The sequence below is a fragment of the Anomaloglossus baeobatrachus genome, chromosome 10 (genome assembly GCF_048569485.1).
Source record: "Anomaloglossus baeobatrachus isolate aAnoBae1 chromosome 10, aAnoBae1.hap1, whole genome shotgun sequence".
NCBI classification, from domain to species: Eukaryota; Metazoa; Chordata; class Amphibia; order Anura; family Aromobatidae; genus Anomaloglossus; species Anomaloglossus baeobatrachus.
In genome coordinates, this window is record NC_134362.1 from 75798574 (window position 1) to 75820770 (window position 22197).

The 22197-nt window shown below is 45.8% G+C and overlaps 2 protein-coding genes across 2 annotated transcripts in view; both read right to left on the minus strand.

The window, feature by feature from the left end:
• The window catches only part of TKFC (triokinase and FMN cyclase), a 742129-nt gene that overhangs the window by 411332 nt on the left and 308600 nt on the right, over positions 1 to 22197 (minus strand). The window lies entirely within an intron of this gene.
• LOC142254360 (uncharacterized) lies at positions 14394 to 17305 on the minus strand. Its single transcript, XM_075325406.1, has 5 exons — positions 15974 to 17305; positions 15262 to 15306; positions 15096 to 15169; positions 14938 to 15012; positions 14394 to 14855 (listed from the first exon to the last, which is right to left on the minus strand). The coding sequence occupies exon 1, from the start codon at positions 17303 to 17305 to the stop codon at positions 16100 to 16102; it is 1206 nt and encodes a 401-aa protein (XP_075181521.1). The 3' UTR covers positions 14394 to 14855; positions 14938 to 15012; positions 15096 to 15169; positions 15262 to 15306; positions 15974 to 16099.

Consider the following 22197-nt stretch of genomic DNA (forward strand, 5'->3'; position numbering starts at 1 on the left):
AAAGCTTCCTTTAAGGCTCCTTTAAGGTTTACGGACAGGCCTCACAGCTGCTGATAGACTCGGTGGCTGTGATCTCCGGTAACCTTTTACATGTTTGCAGTGTTGTCACCTGTCCCATATACAGTGCCTACAAGTAGTATTCAACCCCCTGCAGATTTTGCAGGTTTGATAAGATGCAAATAAGTTAGAGCCTGCAAACTTCAAACAATAGCAGGATTTATTAACAGATGCATAAATCTTACAAACCAACAAGTTATCTTGCTCAGTTAAATTTTAATAAATTTTCAACATAAAAGTGTGGGTCAATTATTATTCAACCCCTAGGTTTAATATTTTGTGGAATAACCCTTGTTTGCAATTACAGCTAATAATCGTCTTTTATAAGAACTGATCAGGCCGGCACAGGTCTCTGGAGTTATCTTGGCCCACTCCTCCATGCAGATCTTCTCCAAGTTATCTAGGTTCTTTGGGTGTCTCATGTGGACTTTAATCTTGAGCTCCTTCCACAAGTTTTCAATTGGGTTAAGGTTAGGAGACTGACTAGGCCACTGCAACACCTTGATTTTTTCCCTCTTGAACCAGGCCTTGGTTTTCTTGGCTGTGCGCTTTGGGTCGTTGTCTTGTTGGAAGATGAAATGACGACCCATCTTAAGATCCTTGATGGAGGAGCGGAGGTTCTTGGCCAAAATCTCCAGGTAGGCCGTGCTATCCATCTTCCCATGGATGCGGACCAGATGGCCAGGCCCCTTGGCTTAGAAACAGCCCCACAGCATGATGCTGCCACCACCATGCTTGACTGTAGGGATGGTATTCTTGGGGTCGTATGCAGTGCCATCCAGTCTCCAAACGTCACGTGTGTGGTTGGCACCAAAGATCTCGATCTTGGTCTCATCAGACCAGAGAACCTTGAACCAGTCTGTCTCAGAGTCCTCCAAGTGATCATGAGCAAACTGTAGACGAGCCTTGACATGACGCTTTGAATGTAAAGGTACCTTACGGGCTCGTCTGGAACGGAGACCATTGCGGTGGAGTACGTTACTTATGGTGTTGACTGAAACCAATGTCCCCACTGCCATGAGATCTTCCCGGCGCTCCTTCCTTGTTGTCCTTGGGTTAGCCTTGACTCTTCGGACAAGCCTGGCCTCGGCACGGGTGGAAACTTTCAAAGGCTGTCCAGGCTGTCCTGTCCAGTAGTTCCATAAGCCTTCCACTTCCGGTTGATGCTCCCAACAGTGGAGACAGGTAGGCCCAACTCCTTGGAAAGGGTTGTGTACCCCTTGCCAGCCTTGTGACCCTCCACAATCTTGTCTCTGATGGCCTTGGAATGCTCCTTTGTCTTTTCCATGTTGACCAAGTATAAATGCTGTTCACAAGTTTGGGGAGGATCTTAATTAGTCAGAAAAGGCTGGAAAAAGAGATAATTAATCCAAACATGTGAAGCTCATTGTTCTTTGTGCCTGAAATACTTCTTAATACTTTAGGGGAACCAAACAGAATTCTGGTGGTTTGAGGGGTTGAATAATAAATGACCCTCTGAATAAACTTTTCACAATTTAAAAAAAAAATAAAAAAAGAAATATCATTCTTTTTTGCTGCAGTGCATTTCACACTTCCAGGCTGATCTACAGTCCAAATGTCACAATGCCAAGTTAATTCCGAATGTGTAAACCTGCTAAATCTGCAGGGGGTTGAATACTACTTGTAGGCACTGTATTTTACGTACATGGCAACACCTATCTCATCATATGTCCATGCATCTTGTCAACCTGCCTCTTATTTTTTTTATACAAGTGTGACGCCCTGGACTAGTCAGGTTGTCACAGGGTTCTGCACAATCTTTCTCTCCCCGTGCAGGGCTCAACCCTCCATGGTTCTGGAAACCCATCCTGCAGTACTGCCTCCACCCGCATACACAAATCCTAGTTACACCTCGCACCACACCTGTCAGGCACACCAGTGGGCTGCTTAAGCTGGAGTAAGGCCGCCCACCCACCTAGGGGTCAGGCAGGGAGGTGGGAGGTGACAAATGGTAGGCCTCGAGCTGTGAGGAGCTCTGTGGAAGCTGGGAGTTGTAGCTCCCAGGGGAGAAGCAGACTAGGTCACAGACGGTGGTCTGGACCTAGAGGAGTCGCACCCCCGGTCGCAGGGGATTGAGGCTAGGTCCCTGGGACCTGTCTTGGAGGATGGTCAGCAGCCTGAGCTAAATCACCAGTCCGGGACCGAAGGCACGTCGGGGTACACGGACCCTAGGTTGGGGAGAAGCTTCAGGCAACCCGGCAAAAAACTTGCGGAGGACAGGGCCTCTATGGACTGTTCCCACAAAGATGAGAGATGGGGGGCACTAGCGCAACGAGGGGGATAGGGCTTTCCAAGCAAAGCAGCCCACTGAAATTCCAAGCGTGAGCTCCTGTGAGCAAGCTCTTCTACTTAGCCACAGTGGGGAGCGGGGCCCGGAAAGCTCCAAGCTGATGGGCCACAAAGGACACTCTAAAATACGGTGCCAGGAGGTAGGCCACAGACCACCAGGCAGTACTGCAGGGGACGGGACCCAGACGAGCTCCCCCAAGAGGTTCAGCGGCACCCAGAGACTTGGTTTACCACGTTGTCAGCGTCTGCTTTCTTGCTGAGTGAGTACCTGATTAACACCTGCTACCAGCGAGCCTGCGCTCCCCCTGCACTGTACCCAACCATCTAGAGTCCCAGAGCCTTTCCATACCCGTGGAGAGTCACGTCATCTGGCTGTCACACTCCATCACTCCGGTAATTCTTCCACTATCAATTGACATTTTTTTAAAGTACAGAACACAGTCTACTACAACGTAGATAAAATCCAATATGAAGATCAATTTAAGGCTGTAATTTGTGGTAAGCTGTCTTGAATACGGAAAAAACTGAAGGATAACCATTAACAGCTTACCCATTAATAATACATTTATTCCATTTTTTTTTTATTTTTTAGTTTGCTATTTATATATCAAACCAGTGCCGTGCCGGCTTTTTGTCCTTTAATGGTAATAGCTTCATCTCAGGGAATGGTCTAAGCGTCTAACAGGTCATGCTGGCAAGAAAATAGTCTCAACCTGTCCTGTGACACGGACTGATAACTGTGCACACAGCCAGCTTGACTACTAGACAGCACATTACATGCATACCAATGTCTAGTCTCCATGCACGTGCTAACACTTCACATCAGCATCAGCCACTTCACTCACTTATGTGAAAGAAAACAAAAGCAACTCAGCTACTGCAGAAACTCTTTTTCAAAATGAGTTCAAAAAAATCTTTTTATTGTCAATACATGGGGCTGCTGATAACTCTTTGGCTTTACCCTGAAAGAAACGAGATAAGATGAAACTTTACATTTATTCCACATACTCTCCACTGCTGACAACACACTTCTTACATTTGTATTCCAAGTTCTGTAAGCCTAGCAAAAAGGATTTCGGTTGTGCCTCAAACCTGGCATCTGTAGCAGCCATGGCATCAGAAATAGTGTGAAATTTGGTACCCTTGAGGTATTTCTTCAGGTTTGGAAACAGATGATAGTCGGAGGGAGCTAGATCTGGTGAATAAGGTGGGTGGTCAACCAGCTGTCTGACAGTTTTGCCGTGGTCTTTTGTGCAGTGTGAGCGGAGGCGTTGTCTTGCAGGAACAACATTCCTTTGGACAGCTTGCTGCGTCTTTTGGCCTTTAGAGCTGCCTACAATTGATCCAAAAGTTCCATGTAATACTTTGCATTGGTGGTGGAACCCTGTTGCAGGTAGTCCACTAGCAGCATGCCCTCCTTATCTCAGAACACAGACGCCATCACCTTAGTGGCTGATTTTTGCACCCTGAACTTCTTTGGAAGAGGAGAACCACTGTGCCTCCATTCTTTTGACTGCTCCTTGTTTTCAGGGTCATACAAATAAATCCAGGTCTCATCCATAGTGACCAGTCGATCCAGGAAGATCTTAACAGTCCGGAAACGCTGACAAATGGACAGGGAAGTTTTCACTCGCATGCTTCTCTGATGTGTTGTCAAACAATGTGGGGACCCACTTTGCAGATCGCTTCCTCATGTCCAAATGTTCATGGATAATGACACAAACATGATCATGGGAAATTCCCATGATGTCTGTTATTGCTTTAGCTGAAATTTCGATTCTCCAGTATGAGGTTGTGCACAGCATTGATGATCTCCAGAACAACAACCACCCTCGGTCGTCCAGGCTGTTCCTCATCATTGGGGCCCGTTTTAAATTTGGCAACCCAGTTCTTAACTGTGGAACATAAAGGGCATTGATCCCCAGATGTCTGTGACATATCACCATAAATATCCTTAGCGGGCTTTCCTTATAATAATAATAATTTTTGTTTCTATAGCACCAACATATTCCGCAGCGCTTTACAATTCAGAGGGGACATGTACAGACAACATGAGACAATACAAAATAACAAAATTAAGATACCAAGAGGAGTGAGGGCCCTGCTCGTAAGCTTACAGTCTATGAGGAAATAGGGGAGTCAAAAAAGGTGAATGGGAGGTAGAAAAGCTTATCATATATGGTCCAACAATCAATTTAATAGGGATTCAAAACCAGCTGCGTGGACCGGTCGCCAGCCACAATTTATACAGGTACAAAGTGTAAAAAAGTACATGGAGAGGAATGCAACCAGAAGATACAGGGGACAAGAATTGGAAGTAAATTTTATGAAGGGCAGAAAGGGACTAGATTAGATTAGGGCGGTGAGGTGATAGGCTAGTGTGTCGCCCAGGAATATGGGGTACTCGGTCCCGGGCGGTGTATATCTGGGAAATGTCACTTTGGTTGGAGAGGAAAATGATCCTGGCTGCGGCATTCAGAACTGATTGGAGAGGGGAGACTTTGCTAATTGGTCTCCCTGTTACTAAAGAATTACAATCCAGGCGAGAATGTATGAGAGCGACAGTAAGTCGTTTTTGCAGAGTCAACAGTTAGAAAAGGTCGAATTATAGTGATGTTTTTGAGGTGGAATTGACATGAACGAGCGAGTAAACGAATATGGGGAGTGAAGGAGACATTGTAGTCAAATATAACCCCAAGACAGCGGACGTGCTGCTGGGGTGTAATGGTAGAACCACACACAGAAATGGTAATATTGGGTATCGGAAGGTTAGGAGAGGGAGGAAACAGAAGAAGTTCAGTTTTTGATAGGTTCAGTTTTAGATAGAGGGAGGACATGATGTTGGAGACAGCGGACAGACAATCGGTAGTATTTTGTAATAATGCAGGGGTGATGTCAGAAGAAGATGTACAGTTGGGTGTCATCAGCATAGCGATGGTACTGGAAACCAAATCTGCTGATCGTTTGTCCAATAGGGGCAGTGTATAGAGAGAAACGGAGGGGGCCTAGGACTGAACCCTGAGGAACTCCGACCGTAAGGGGAAGAGGAGAGGAAGAGGAACCGGCAAAAGATACAGTGAATGAGCGGTCAGAGAGGTAAGAGGAGAACCAAGAAATAATTATGTCCTTGAGCCCGATAGAGCGGAGCATAGTGAGAAGGAGGCGGTGATCCACAGTATCAAATGCAGCAGAGAGATCCAGGAGAATCAGCAGGGAGTATTAACCATAAGATTTAGCTGTTAATAGATCATTAGATACTTTTATTAGAGACTCAGTAAGAGCAGTTTCAGTAGAGTGCAAAGAGCGTAAACTGGATTGTAGAGGGTCAAGGAGAGAGTTATCTGACAGCGGATTTAACGGGAGTGGACCAGGCGTTCCAGGAGATTGGAGATGAAGGGGAGATTAGAGACAGGTCTGTAGTTACCGCCACAATTTTGGTCCAGGGATGGTTTTTTAAGTAGTGGGTGTATGCTGGCATGTTTGAAGCAGGAAGGAAAGACACCAGAGGAGAGAGATAGATAAATATTTTAGTTAGGTGAGTGGTGACAGCTGGGGTGACAGATTTAAGGAGATGTGAGGAAATAGGTTCACTGGTGCAGGTAGTAGGGCGAGAAGATGCGAGGAGCCTGGTAACTTCTTCTGAGACTGGATCAAAGAGTGAAAGTGAGCTAGATGAAGTGTAGGAGAGCAGACAATATGTGGTGTTTTGAGGCTGTGAGTAAATGTCCTGGTGTATATGGTCAACTTTTCCTTTAAAATAATTGGGCAGGTCGTCGGTGCTGAGGTTGGTGGTTGGGGCCAGAACTCTAAGGGGCACTTTGTACACTACGACATCGCAAGCCAATGCTGCGATGCCATGCGCGATAGTCCCCGCCCCCGTCGCAGCTGCGATATCATGGTGATATCCTTCTGCATAGCCAGCGTGAGCCGCAGGACACAGGTAGGAGATGTTCGCTCCTGCGGCTTCATACACAGCGATGTGTGCTGCCGCAGGAACGAGGAACAACATCGTAACATCGGTATTTACCAATTCATGGAAATGACCGAGGCTACACTAATGATACAATTACGACGCTTTTGCGCTCGTTAATCGTATCATAAAAGACTTACACACTACGATATCGCCTGATGTGCGTCACTTTCGATTTGACCCCACCGACATCGCACCTGCGATGTCGTAGTGTGCAAAGTGCCCCTAAAGGGTGCTTTACACGCTGCGACATCGCTTAAGATATATCAGCGGGGTCACGGTGTTTGTGACGCACATCCGGCGTCGTTAGCGACATCGCAGGGTGTGACAGCTAGGAGTGACGATCATCAATCGCGAAAACGTCAAAAATCGTTGATCGTTGACACGTTGCTCCTTTTCATAATATCGTTGATGGTGCATGCCGCTGGTTGTTCGTCGTTCCTGCGGCATCACACATCGCTATGTGTGACACCGCAGGAACGACGAACATCTCCTTACATGCGGCCGGCCGTAATGAGGAAGGAAGGTGGTGGGCGGGATATTCCGCCCGCTCATCTCTGCCCCTCTGCTTCTATTGGACGGCTGCCGTGTGACGTTGCTGTGACGCCGCACAAACCGCCCCCTTAGAAAGGAGGCAGTTCGCCGGCCACAGCGACGTCGCAGGAAAGGTAAGTTCATGTGACGGGCGTAACCGATGTTGTGCGCCACGGGCAGCGATTTGCCCGTGACGCACAACCGACGGGGGCGGGTACACTCGCTAGCGATATCGATAGCGATATCACAGCGTGTAAAGTGCCCTTTAGTCCAAGAAGGGAATGGAAAGTAACAAAGGTTTTTTTTTTTAAATTGTTGGCTAGAGAGGTGATGAGGGTGTTAAAGTACGCTTCTTTCGAGAGGTGAAGGGCAGCATTGTATGTTTTGAGCATAAACTTATAATGGATGAATTCTTCGGCTAGATTGGATTTTCTCCACAATCGTTCAGCGCACCTGGAACACCACTGGAGAAAGCGTGTTTGCAACGTGTGCCAGGGCGGCTGCCATCTGTGCCAAGTTGCTCTGCGTGTAGCAGGTGCAGCTTCATCCAGGGGGCTCTGCAGGGTTTCATTATAATGTTTTACAGCAGAGTCAGAACATGAGAGGGTGGGTAGTGGCCAGTGATGACTGCAACGTCTTCAGAAATTTCTGGGTGTTAATGGCATGTATATTCCTATATGGGAGGTAAGTGGGGGTGTCCTGAGTGGGTTGACAGCTCTTGACCAAGAATGAAAGAAGGTTGTGGTCAGAGAGTGGGAGAGGGGAGTTAGTGAAATCCTTGCAGAAACAAGAATTTTATCACTCTTCTGCTCTCAGTTGCTGTGAATATTGCATTAGACTCTGACATTTTGTTTTCCCGCGTGCTTAGAACACTGTTGCCTTAAGCCACAAACACAACATTTTGAAAACATATATTAGACACATAAGGCTTTCATGTGATGTAACATTCGTTAGCATAGAAACAAAAAAGATCACAAAGTCAAAGACTTATCAGCAGCCCCTCGTATCTGGAGGTTTGGCGTTGATAAAGTGTTATATCTTTCTTTACCCCCAGCTTCCCAGAGGATGAATTTTCTTTGATGTAGCTGTATAAAAGATATTTTTATTGTGCAGGATGACTTAGGACCTGCAAAAACGTTGCGGTTTTGTCATGTTTTTGTCATGTTTTTCCTGCACAGATTTGTCTCAAAATCTGAAGGATTTCCTAGTCCCAGCAAAGTGAATGAGAATCCTGAAGTCTAACTTGGAAAAAAGCGATTGAGTATACCTACTGTATAATTCCAACACAAATGCTAATTTAAATGAAAACTTTTTAAATAATTTCCCGTTGGTATTACATACCAGTTAGATTCTGTAAGATTTTCCCCTCACACATGACAGCACCACGTGAGAGAGGGATCCGCCCAGCAAGGACAGGAAACCATTCTGAATAAAAGGGCGGTACTTCTCCCCTTCGTCACTTGGTTTCCTGTCCTTGATGGGAGACCCCTGTTCTGAGAACCGGCGGTAAAGAAGAAGAAAAGAAAAGAAAAATCGCATACTTACCCAGCCCCGTCCGGTGTCTGGAAGAGCAGGGTGAGTCCTGTAGCACCGTTCTTCGGGGCTGGAAGCGCCGTCCACCTGCCCGGGGGGGTCCTGGTGTCCGTGCGGGAGCAGGCGGCAGGAACCGCTGGGGGGCTCCCGGTCCGCCGCTCCTTTTCCCCCCGCTCTGCGCTCCATGCTGCCGGGAACTTCCGGGTGCGCGCACATGCGACGGGCACGCTGGGAGATGGAGGCGGGCCTTTCGATGACGTCACCGGATGAAGATGGCGGCGCCCATGCAACGCTGCGGTGCATACGGCCTGCCATTCTGGTTTACAGGCACTCCTGGCCGTGCACCGTGGGGAGCGTGGGGAGCGGGGAGGAGCCTCACCTGGGACCGGAAGGCGGAGGATTTGGTGTAAAAACGACTCTCCTGGCGCTGTCAGAGGCTGGTACCTGGGCTCTGCAATGGACACAGATGAGCAGCAGCGCTCTCCCGTGCGTCATCGGCAGGGCAGGAAAATGGATGACCGGAGAGACACTGGTCAGACGGGCCGTGGCAGCCATGACAGCAGATCCTCCCATGACTCTACAGCTCCTGTGAGGCCTGTGGATGTTCTGAAACAGCCTTCAAAATCGGTACCCTTCATTCCTATGGTGGTGAGTGTATCTTCGTGAATGTCATCATACTCCCTGGGGTTTTTTATCCCCTGCTTTTGTCTATCCTTCTTAGGCCCCTAAGAAATCCATGTCCAAAAAGAAGCATAAGGAATGCCCCCTATGCAGGGAACCCCTCTCAGAGGAGTGGCACAAGAAGTTGTGTCAGGGGTGTATCCGTCGCACAATTGCGGAGGAATCTCCGTGACTCTCAGCGGACGTCCGTTCGGCTATCCGCTCAGAGGTGCAGGATTCCATGAAGGCTTTCTTGAAAAAGAAAAAATCGAAACCTGTAGACTCTGCCCCTTCTTCCTACTCCTCCTCCGGTACGGCCTTGGACTCAGACTCCTCGTCCTCAGATGGTGATATGGGAGGCAGACCGTGCTTCTCCATTGACAATATAGGGTCCCTGGTCAAATCAGTCAGGGCTACTATGGGGTTGACGGAGGAGAAATCCTCTAGATCCCTGGAGGATGTGATGTTTGGAGGTCTGGAAGATAGGAAGAAGCGTACCTTTCCGGTCAACAACAAGATTGAGGCACTTATTCAGAAGGAGTGGAAGCGTCCGGACAAAGCAGGCTCTCTCCCCTCCTCCTCCAAACGGAAATATCCCTTTGATGAGGACAAAGCAACCGTATGGGACAAGGCACCCCGGATCGATGCTGCCGTTGCGAAGTCTTCTCGGCGAGGAGGCATTCCCCTCGAGGACTCGGGTACGTTGAAAGATCCCCTGGACAAAAAAGCGGATGTCATTCTTAAGCAGCTATGGGAGACATCTGCGGGGAGCTTGAGGCTGGCCATCGCAAATACCTGTACGGCCCGTTCTCTCATGATCTGGCTCCAACAGGTTGAGGATCAGTTGCAGGATAACACCTCCCGTGACAAGATCCTGTCAAAATTTCCGCTTCTCCAGGGGGCTGCAGCCGTTTTGGCAGATTCCGCAGCGGATGTTATTAGGCTGGGAGCTCGTTCTGCGGGATTGTCTAATCAGGCCAGAAGGGCATTGTGGCTGAAGGGCTGTCCTGGAGATCTGCAATCCAAACACAAATTGTGTGCGGTGCCCTGTGACAGTCACCTGCTCTTTGGGAAACAGCTGGAGGATGTGCTGGACAAAGCGTCAGAGGGCAAAAAGTCCTTCCCGAGATTCCACTCTGGTTCCTTCCGCCCCTTTCGGAGGCAGAGATTCTCCAAAGGCAGACCCCGGATAATCGACGGTGGGAGCGCAAACCGAAGCGGGACTCCGGCTTCATGTTCGGGGGCGCCCCAGCCACCTCAAAGAAGTCTGCCCAGTGACGCCAGGCTGCCGGTCGGAGGACGCCTTTCGCACTTTCTGGAGCAGTGGGAAAGCATTTCCTCCAACGCCTACGTTCGTTCCATTATCAGAGACGGTCTCCAGTTCCAATTTCTACTTCAGCCACCACAGCGTTTCGTCATCACTCCTCTTCGGGGGTCACAGTCAGAGCAACATGCTCTGGAATCGGAAATTCGGATGTTGATTGGGAAGGCAGTCCTGTGCGAGGTGCCCATGACGGACAGAGGAAAGGGGTTCTATTCCCCCCTCTTTCTTGTAGAAAAGCCAGACGGTTCCTTCCGTACAATAATAAACCTCAGAAGTCTCAACCAGTTTTTCCAGTATTTCCCGTTCAAGATGGAGTCTGTTCAGTCGGCCATAAAGCTGTTATTCCACAACTGTTATATGGCAGTGATAGACTTGAAGGACGCCTATTACCATGTCCCTATACATCCTCATTCTCAGCAGTTCCTGCGAGTGGCGGTTTCCATCAACAACTTGGTCAGTCATTTTCAGTTCCGAGCCCTCCCCTTCGGGCTCTCTGTCGCCCCCAGGATTTTTACGAAAATAGTGGCAGAGATGACGGCTCATCTACGGATACGGAATATTCTGGTGGTTCCTTACCTGGACGACTTCCTGGTGATTGGGAACTCCAAGCAGCAATGTGCAGCTCATCTCCAATACCTTCTACAGTCTCTACAAGACCTGGGTTGGATGGTGAATTACGAGAAGTCCCGGATGGACCCGGTCACGATTCAGTCATTTCTAGGTCTCACTCTCAACTCAGTGTGTCAGCAGTGCCTTTTGCCGGCAGAAAAGATTCGGAGGGTTTCAGCCTTGGCCCGGCGGGCGATCCACCATCCCAGGATGTCTCTGAGGCAGGCTATGTCCTTGCTGGGTACTCTGACATCTTGCTTCCCGGCGGTCCCATGGAGTCGGGTCCACTCCAGGGCTCTCCAGTGGCAGGTTCTGTATGCCCAGAAAGCATTAAACGATTGTTTAGAAGGGGTCGTCACCCTGTCCTGGGCGGTCAGAAGCTCTCTTCTCTGGTGGACGTCCATGGACAATCTGTCTGTAGGTGTTCCCTGGCTACCTCGGGACTGGAGGGTGGTCACTACCGATGCCAGCCAGTCCGGCTGGGGCGCTCACCTTCTCGAGCACATTTCTCAGGGATGTGGTCGCCGCCGGAGGCGGCGCAACCCTCGAGTCTCCAGGAGCTGTGGGCGGTGGAGCGTGCCCTACACGACTTTCTCCCTCACCTTCGCGGGCGGCATGTTCTGATCATGTCCGACAACCAGTCCACAGTCTCTTATGTCAACCACCAAGGGGGCATGAGATCCCCATCCCTCATGCAGGTGTCCTACAGACTGATTCTCTGGGCAGAGCAGCATCTTCTCTCCCTCTCGGCTCTCCACATCAAAGGAAGTCTCAATGTCACGGCAGATTACCTCAGCCGCCATCACCTGCGGCAAGGGGAATGGTCCTTGAATCCTCGGGTCTTCCGACAGATAGTGACTCTCTGGGGCTTGCCACAGATTGACCTCTTTGCCACCAGACTGAACAGGCAGGTAGTGCAGTTCTGTTCGCTAAGTCCCTCGGACCAGCCCTTCACAGTAGACACGCTACAGGTTCCATGGACCTTCAGGCTAGCTTATGCGTTTCCTCCGATTATCATGCTGCCGACCGTCCTGCAAAAAATCAGAGAGGACCGGGCGAGGGTACTTCTTATCGCCCTCTTCTGGCCCAAACGTCCATGGTTTTCTCTCCTAAGGGCAATGTCTGTCACGGATCCCTGGGTTCTGCCAGAAGTTCCGGACTTCCATTTAACGGCTTGAAATTTTAAAGGTCGCTGTTGAGGAGCAAAGGTTTTTCCCCTGACCTTATTTCTACTTTGTTGAAAAGCCGAAATCCTGTTACCACCAAAATATATGGGAGAGTGTGGCAAAAATTCCTGCAGTTCTCTGATGGTCCCTTGGGTCCGGAGGCTCCTGTTGAGTGCATTTTAGAATTCCTTCAGAAGGGGTTTGATCTGGGGTTAGCGGTGAACACTCTCAAGGTTCAGGTCTCTGCCTTGGGGGCCCTGTACAATTGTAACCTGGCGGCCAACAAGTGGATTAAACGATTTATTATGGCTAGTGGTAGGACTAGGCCAGTGGTCATACCAAAGGTTCCTCCCTGGGACCTGAACTTGGTCTTGGATGCCCTCACGGGACCCCCCTTTGAACCCCTGTCTAAGCTTTCCCTGAAATTGCTCACCCTGAAAACCGTATTGCTAGTCGCATTAACCTCGGCACGGCGAATCAGTGATTTGCAGGCCCTGTCAGTTGTGCAGCCTTACACTCAGGTCCTTGAGGATAGAGTCATCTTGCGACCGGACCCAGCGTATCTCCCGAAGGTCGCTTCTCATTTTCATAGAACGCAAGAAATAGTCCTGCCCTCGTTCTGCAGCCGTCCCACTGATGAGGGGGAACGTAGATTTCACACCCTAGATGTACGCAGGGCCCTCCTACACTATCTTTTGGTCACACAGGCAGTGAGGAAGACACAGTCGTTATTCATCTCCTTTCAGGGTAGTACCAAGGGTCAGGGGGTGTCCAAGAGTACTATCGCTAGGTGGATTAGGGAGGCCATTACTTTAGCCTACTCCTCCAGTGGAGCGCCTGTTCCGGAGAACATCCGGGCCCATTCCACCAGAGCGGTGTCTACCTCCTGGGCTGAACGTGCACAGGTATCTATTGAACAAATTTGTAGGGCCGCTACCTGGTCCTCACAATCTACTTTTTTCCGGCACTATCGGTTGGACCTATCCTCCTCGGCTGCTCTTTCGTTTGGTAGACGGGTGCTTGAGGCGGTAGTCCCTCCCTAAATGGGTTTCTCTGGAAATCTCTCACGTGGTGCTGTCATGGGTGAGGGGAAAACACAACGGTTACTTACTGGTAGCCGGTTTTTCCAGAACCCATGACAGCACCCTTATATTCCCTCCCTTTCTCATCCTTGGTGTACACTTTTTCGGTGTGCTTGTGGGTGTTTAGTGGTGGTGGAGTAAGTTCTAACGATTGTTGGAGGTCCTCTCATTCTCGGTAATCAACTGACGAAGGGGAGAAGTACCGCCCTTTTATTCAGAATGGTTTCCTGTCCTTGCTGGGCGGATCCCTCTCTCACGTGGTGCTGTCATAGGTTCTGGAAAAAACGGCTACCGGTAAGTAACCGTTGTGTTTTTCCAGATCAATCAGACTCATATTGGAGGAAATGCGGCTACAAAGTCAACATCATCCATATTTTTCGGTCATGTCCAAAAATTAGGCCCCTTTGAAAAAAAATAAATGTCCTTTTTAACTATATTAAGAAGGACACTGTTAATTTCACACCTATTTGTCCCTCCTTTCCCTCCAGGCCAAAGCTCTCCCAACTGAGATAAGATACATTGCTTTACACATCTTTGCAGTTACAAAAAAATCTTATTTGCTACATTCCTTCAATCACTAACATTATAGAAATTGTTTCTACCCATAATTTATTTGAACTTGTCCTCACTTTAAAGAATAATAAATAAAAAAAAAATACCATACTAGGTGGGCTTCTTGGAACTCAATTTTCCCATTGAATAAGGATATTCCATGTTCGAAATAAGCCTTATTTTTTTTGTTAGAGTTATATTATCAACCATTGTGCATACAAGTGCAACTCAATAAATTAGAGTATCATCAAAAAGTAAATTTATTTCAGTAATTCAGTACAAAAAGGAAAAACATATATTATATAGAGTCATTACACACAGAGGGATCTATTCCTATTATTCCTATATATTATGTAGAGTCATTACACACAGAGGGACCTATTTCAAGTGTTTTTTTCTGTTAATGTTGATGATTATGGCTTACAGCCAATGAAAACTCAAAAGTCGTTATCTCAGAAAATTAGAATATTATATAAGACCAATTGAAAAAATGATTTTAAACTCAGAAATGTTGGCGCCTACTGAAACGTTTGTAAATTCAAAACACTGCACTCTCTTCAGCATGAGGTAATAGTAAAAGAAAGTCAACAGATTCGTTTTTATCGTGCAAACCAAGTGTCTTTATTTATGAACAAAGTTAGTGGGAGGGACTAAGGGACGTTTCGGCCCAAGCTGGGCCTTCTTCATACCAAGTCACACTGGGGAAGGGTAAAGAAAAAGAAATAACTATTTACATATATCACAAGAATATCAACAGATCATATACATATATACATAATTACATGGAAAATCATGTCCTAGTTGGTGTAAAAGGCACAGTAATAGCATATCAGCAGTTGAAGTAAGTCTCCAGTCGTCACAGCCAATATGTGCAATGACAATAAGATGAAAGGCAAGATTTGACAATACATGAAAAATTTGCATACCTCCAATCATAGATGAACTAATATCACAGAGGGAATTTTTTTCTCTCTCCTTTTTAGGGGGTTTTTTGGTATAGAAATGGTGAGGCACTCCACCCAGGATAGAAGGATTGTGGTAGTAGCAAAACGCAAGCCCTGCAGATAAAGGCATGATTATGAAAGGGTAGTATTTCTATAAGGGGAGTAGCACTATGGGGGAGGGGGGATAACTGATTACCTTGCTCGTGCTAGCAAATGAATAACTATTGGAATTTGTCCTTTTAAGTTGGGAGAGTTCAATAACTCGTGGTCCCTGAAGGATGAGAACGTATGTGGTCAGCAGGTAACACATGATATATAGCACCCCCATGTAGTGGATCCCCTGTATACCATTACCTTAGGTTTACAGTAAGTGGATAAGGTCACGTATAATGCACTTTTGTCTAGAAGCATAGGGGGCTTACTTGCATCTGTAATCACGAGGGATAAGTCTTAGTAACAACATTACATGTGAGAGGAAAATACAGCCGTACTTGGAAGTTAATGAAGTGACACATATTACCTGCAGGCTTTAGGATAGGAATGTAGCAGTGGGTAATGGAGTCCTCTGAAAAGCAGAAGGGGGAGTATGGAGTTAACAGATTGGAGGTTGAAAGGATTAGGGACAGATAAGATTATCGCATACCTTTGCAGCCGTCTTCCCAGACTGTGGCTTAGAGCAGTGAGTTAACAGGTTTGGGAGCTATTTAACTCCTGAACCCGGAAGTGCACGGAGACGCCGGCACCTGCGTATTGGTGACCTGCGCTGCTATTAGTGTATTGGTGGTACCGTTAAGTCTTGAATAGAGGTGCCCGCACATGTGCAGTAGGGCTAAACTCGTACATAGACGTGGGAGGATGTTTATCCTCAGTGTGTCGTTCGAGATCAATGCAGGGATAGGGGGCGGACACTGCACATGTCAGTCTATTGGTAGTGAACGACTGATGATACCAGAGGGGGTATTATCTATCTAGTCAATGTATAAGGCAGTAGTGTATGAAGCATTTGGAAGTATGGGGACATAAAGGCAACTGCAATGTAATACACAGGCATATACATAATAAATTCCTCATTTTGTCAAAGATCAATAGTGATTAGTTTACATCCAATCATTTTAAGGTATGACCTAGGAAAAAAAACATAAACAAAGGAAGGGTCCCAATATACTAATAGAGTGAACTAGCATTACCATCTATACATGACTAAAATAGAGAGTGCTGATTTTATACATTACCGTCTAATAGTGAGTGTACGATGGAAGAAGGAAAGGTGAGGATGGTATTTCTCAAGTTTTCTGTAAAAAATGTACCATAACATAGTTAGTGCGGTTTAGGGCAAATACAAAGGTATAGTACCATCATTATATTAGCCAATCTATCTCTCTATTAAGACCTTTAGGTGCTAGAGTTTGTAACTTATGGATCCAAAAGCTCTCTCTTTTTTTGAGAAGCTCAATATGATTTCCTCCGCGCCTGGGCCTATATACTTTATCAATAACCTGGAACCGTAACTGCGCTACATTATGCTTAGCTTCGTGAAAATGGTGTGGAATGGGTAGCCATAATTTTCCACACCTAATGGTGGATTTATGGCTTGCAATGCGGTCACCGACATGTTGGATTGTTTCGCCGACATACAATAGTCCACAGGGGCATTTGATGATGTACACCACAAAATTGCTCAAGCAGGTAAAGTATTCTTTTATTGGGAAGCTTTTGCCAGACCTGGGGTGCGTAAAGTGGTCTCCTTTGATCACGTTCGAACACGATGGACAATTCAAGCAAGGGAAGGTACCCGTACGTTTTGGTGCTAACAAGGTTTGTACATTTTTCTTGTCGCTGCCAATATCCGCTTTGACCAGGGAATCTTTTATGTTTTGGGGTCTTTTCTTACACATGATAGGTGGAAGTATAAACGGCCCTATCTCTGGATATGCTTTTTTTAGAAGCGGCCAGTGGCGATTGATAATATTGTAAATCTTAGGCATAGACGGGTGATACGTATGAACAAATGGTATCCTTTCCACTGTTGCTGTGTCTATCCCTGAGGGGGTGGTGAAAGATAGTCTTTCTCTTTCTGTCTTAAGCAATGTTATTGGGTAATTACGTTCTATGAACCGATTGGACATTTCTTCAAGTCTCTGCTCTCTTGTGTTCTCATCCGATACTATCCTTGTAACTCTTGCAAATTGAGATCTAGGTAGACTATTCTTAGTCGATTTAGGATGACAGCTACTGTATAGGAGCATACAATTCCGATCGGTCGGTTTACGGAATAGGTCTGAGGATAGATTGCCCATTGTGTCTTTTTTGATGTACGTGTCCAAGAAACTAATTTCTTCCTGATGATGATTTAGCGTAAACTTGAGCTCAGGCCACACTTTATTAATATGGTCATCAAATAAAAGCAGGCTTTCCAAATCTCCCTGCCAGATGCAGAATATATCATCTATGTAGCGAGCCCATAGAAACGCCAGTTCATCAAAGGCTGGGTATGAATACACAAAGCGCCCCTCAAAATGGTCCATAAACAAATTTGCATACGCCGGGGCTACATTCGAGCCCATCGCGGTCCCGTGTTTCTGGATATAAAAATCGTCCTTAAAAAGGAAATAATTTTCATTGAGGACTATCTCGAGGAGGCCTATAGTGAAGTCAATCGAGTCCTGGCTCAGATTAGTCTTATTGAGCGCGATTTTGGTTGCCCTAATGCCTTTGTGATGGGAAATTGAAGTATATAGACTGCTTACGTCCCAGGTGCACAGGAAGCTGTTAGGGGGGACCTGTTTTAGATCTCTGACCTTTTGTAAAAAGTTGTTGGTATCTAAGATAAAAGATTTGGTATTTTTAGCCAAGGGGGTAAGGACTTTCTCTAGATAAATTGATAGAGGGGAAAGAACGGACTCTGTCGATGCTACTATGGGCCGGCCAGGAGGATTAATGAGAGATTTATGGATTTTAGGTAATGAGTAGAATACCGGTGTTATGGGATGTAGTTTAGTGAGAAAGTGAGATCATGCCTTTATCTGCAGGGCTTGCGTTTTGCTACTACCACAATCCTTCTATCCTGGGTGGAGTGCCTCACCATTTCTATACCAAAAAACCCCCTAAAAAGGAGAGAGAAAAAAATTCCCTCTGTGATATTAGTTCATCTATGATTGGAGGTATGCAAATTTTTCATGTATTGTCAAATCTTGCCTTTCATCTTATTGTCATTGCACATATTGGCTGTGACGACTGGAGACTTACTTCAACTGCTGATATGCTATTACTGTGCCTTTTACACCAACTAGGACATGATTTTCCATGTAATTATGTATATATGTATATGATCTGTTGATATTCTTGTGATATATGTAAATAGTTATTTCTTTTTCTTTACCCTTCCCCAGTGTGACTTGGTATGAAGAAGGCCCAGCTTGGGCCGAAACGTCCCTTAGTCCCTCCCACTAACTTTGTTCATAAATAAAGACACTTGGTTTGCACGATAAAAACGAATCTGTTGACTTTCTTTTACTATTACCTCATGCTGAAGAGAGTGCAGTGTTTTGAATTTACATTCTATAGTCCGGACCTTGGTCCTCTCACTAGCACCTCTATACCACCCTTAATAGAGCAGTGTTCACACCATATATACCTTTACTATAGCTTTTCTTGGTGATTGAACCTGCCCACTCATGTCATCCGATACTTTTGCTTACGATGACACTACCAGTAATAGCATTTTAGCACAAGTGACTAACTCTACTGAGTTTTTGAAAACTCCCATTAGAGAGGTTAGGACCAGGGACTGGGAGAAGGAGAACCGGACATTTATTTCCCTGGATCTCCACTGTACTACCCTAGCTGAATATTATCGGCAGAGCCGCATTCCAAGGGGCCTCAGGTGTAATTTAAGACCCACTCTCTTTTCGGGCAACGAGGAGTACTGTAAAAGATTTCAACAGATTCTGAATAAGTGCTCCCTGGATTTGATCGTACTCACAGTTGAACATCTACAAACAGCGATAAGGGAATCGAAAGAGAAAATTCTAACCATAGAAACACAACTGGCAGATGCGTTGACCCCTGCGGACTTAGCTGCCTATAAGAAAAAAGCTGAAGATTCTTTAAAAGAATTTAAAAGGAACTTGGAGGAGAAGAAAAGACAGAAGTTCCAGAGGGACACAGAGGACTATCTGTCAAACCGAGTGTACAGATGGAACGATTGGCAAACCAGCAATACAAGACAATGGAGAAGACCACCTACTCACAATCAATCCGCTTCCTCAGGAAGCGAGTCCAGTGGCAGCCATTCAACCTCTTTTTTAGGACCAATAAAAAGAAGAACAAACCAACGAGGAGGTCGAGGAGGAGGAGGAGACTGGGGGATGACGTTGCGCTCACAGGTAAGGGTCCCAATTTAGTTGTCAACATCTCTGACTATACTTTGTCACCTAATGAACTGTCCTTACTCAACAAAGGCTTGACCTTTTGCCCTACACCTAAATGGGATTCCTTTACCCTTGAAAATGACATGCAACGGTTCTATAGGTCAGTTAGGCTCAAAACTCACTTTGGTTCTACTACACTCCATAACATAGATCAACAACCAGTCCTTAAAGAAACCAACATTAAGACGTTGGGTCTTCACAATCCCAGTCACTTTATGCCACCTAAAACTCATCATGCTGTAGAAACATTTATAGCTTTAGTGGACCGTGACATTAAAGACAATATGCATGAACATGAATTGGGCTTTTACCCGACACGAAGTAATATTAATACTTCAGAAAAATTAGCTATATCTTCTTTAAGGGACAACAAGGCCATAACTATAAAACCCGCTGACAAAGGTGGAGCGATCGTGGTCCAAAATACACAGGACTACATCAATGAAATTAAGCGCCAACTTAATGATACTATGACATATCAGAAAATATCTTCAGACCCGATATTCAAAATTCAACAGAAAATCCAAAGCTTTCTATCTATTCACTTCGACAAAGGTACTATTGATCAAACCACCCGCACCTTTCTCACTAAACTACATCCCATAACACCGGTATTCTACTCATTACCTAAAATCCATAAATCTCTCATTAATCCTCCTGGCCGGCCCATAGTAGCATCGACAGAGTCCGTTCTTTCCCCTCTATCAATTTATCTAGAGAAAGTCCTTACCCCCTTGGCTAAAAATACCAAATCTTTTATCTTAGATACCAACAACTTTTTACAAAAGGTCAGAGATCTAAAACAGGTCCCCCCTAACAGCTTCCTGTGCACCTGGGACGTAAGCAGTCTATATACTTCAATTTCCCATCACAAAGGCATTAGGGCAACCAAAATCGCGCTCAATAAGACTAATCTGAGCCAGGACTCGATTGACTTCACTATAGGCCTCCTCGAGATAGTCCTCAATGAAAATTATTTCCTTTTTAAGGACGATTTTTATATCCAGAAACACGGGACCGCGATGGGCTCGAATGTAGCCCCGGCGTATGCAAATTTGTTTATGGACTATTTTGAGGGGCGCTTTGTGTATTCATACCCAGCCTTTGATGAACTGGCGTTTCTATGGGCTCGCTACATAGATGATATATTCTGCATCTGGCAGGGAGATTTGGAAAGCCTGCTTTTATTTGATGACCATATTAATAAAGTGTGGCCTGAGCTCAAGTTTACGCTAAATCATCATCAGGAAGAAATTAGTTTCTTGGACACGTACATCAAAAAAGACACAATGGGCAATCTATCCTCAGACCTATTCCGTAAACCGACCGATCGGAATTGTATGCTCCTATACAGTAGCTGTCATCCTAAATCGACTAAGAATAGTCTACCTAGATCTCAATTTGCAAGAGTTACAAGGATAGTATCGGATGAGAACACAAGAGAGCAGAGACTTGAAGAAATGTCCAATCGGTTCATAGAACGTAATTACCCAATAACATTGCTTAAGACAGAAAGAGAAAGACTATCTTTCACCACCCCCTCAGGGATAGACACAGCAACAGTGGAAAGGATACCATTTGTTCATACGTATCACCCGTCTATGCCTAAGATTTACAATATTATCAATCGCCACTGGCCGCTTCTAAAAAAAGCATATCCAGAGATAGGGCCGTTTATACTTCCACCTATCATGTGTAAGAAAAGACCCCAAAACATAAAAGATTCCCTGGTCAAAGCGGATATTGGCAGCGACAAGAAAAATGTACAAACCTTGTTAGCACCAAAACGTACGGGTACCTTCCCTTGCTTGAATTGTCCATCGTGTTCGAACGTGATCAAAGGAGACCACTTTACGCACCCCAGGTCTGGCAAAAGCTTCCCAATAAAAGAATACTTTACCTGCTTGAGCAATTTTGTGGTGTACATCATCAAATGCCCCTGTGGACTATTGTATGTCGGCGAAACAATCCAACATGTCGGTGACCGCATTGCAAGCCATAAATCCACCATTAGGTGTGGAAAATTATGGCTACCCATTCCACACCATTTTCACGAAGCTAAGCATAATGTAGCGCAGTTACGGTTCCAGGTTATTGATAAAGTATATAGGCCCAGGCGCGGAGGAAATCATATTGAGCTTCTCAAAAAAAGAGAGAGCTTTTGGATCCATAAGTTACAAACTCTAGCACCTAAAGGTCTTAATAGAGAGATAGATTGGCTAATATAATGATGGTACTATACCTTTGTATTTGCCCTAAACCGCACTAACTATGTTATGGTACATTTTTTACAGAAAACTTGAGAAATACCATCCTCACCTTTCCTTCTTCCATCGTACACTCACTATTAGACGGTAATGTATAAAATCAGCACTCTCTATTTTAGTCATGTATAGATGGTAATGCTAGTTCACTCTATTAGTATATTGGGACCCTTCCTTTGTTTATGTTTTTTTTCCTAGGTCATACCTTAAAATGATTGGATGTAAACTAATCACTATTGATCTTTGACAAAATGAGGAATTTATTATGTATATGCCTGTGTATTACATTGCAGTTGCCTTTATGTCCCCATACTTCCAAATGCTTCATACACTACTGCCTTATACATTGACTAGATAGATAATACCCCCTCTGGTATCATCAGTCGTTCACTACCAATAGACTGACATGTGCAGTGTCCGCCCCCTATCCCTGCATTGATCTCGAACGACACACTGAGGATAAACATCCTCCCACGTCTATGTACGAGTTTAGCCCTACTGCACATGTGCGGGCACCTCTATTCAAGACTTAACGGTACCACCAATACACTAATAGCAGCGCAGGTCACCAATACGCAGGTGCCGGCGTCTCCGTGCACTTCCGGGTTCAGGAGTTAAATAGCTCCCAAACCTGTTAACTCACTGCTCTAAGCCACAGTCTGGGAAGACGGCTGCAAAGGTATGCGATAATCTTATCTGTCCCTAATCCTTTCAACCTCCAATCTGTTAACTCCATACTCCCCCTTCTGCTTTTCAGAGGAC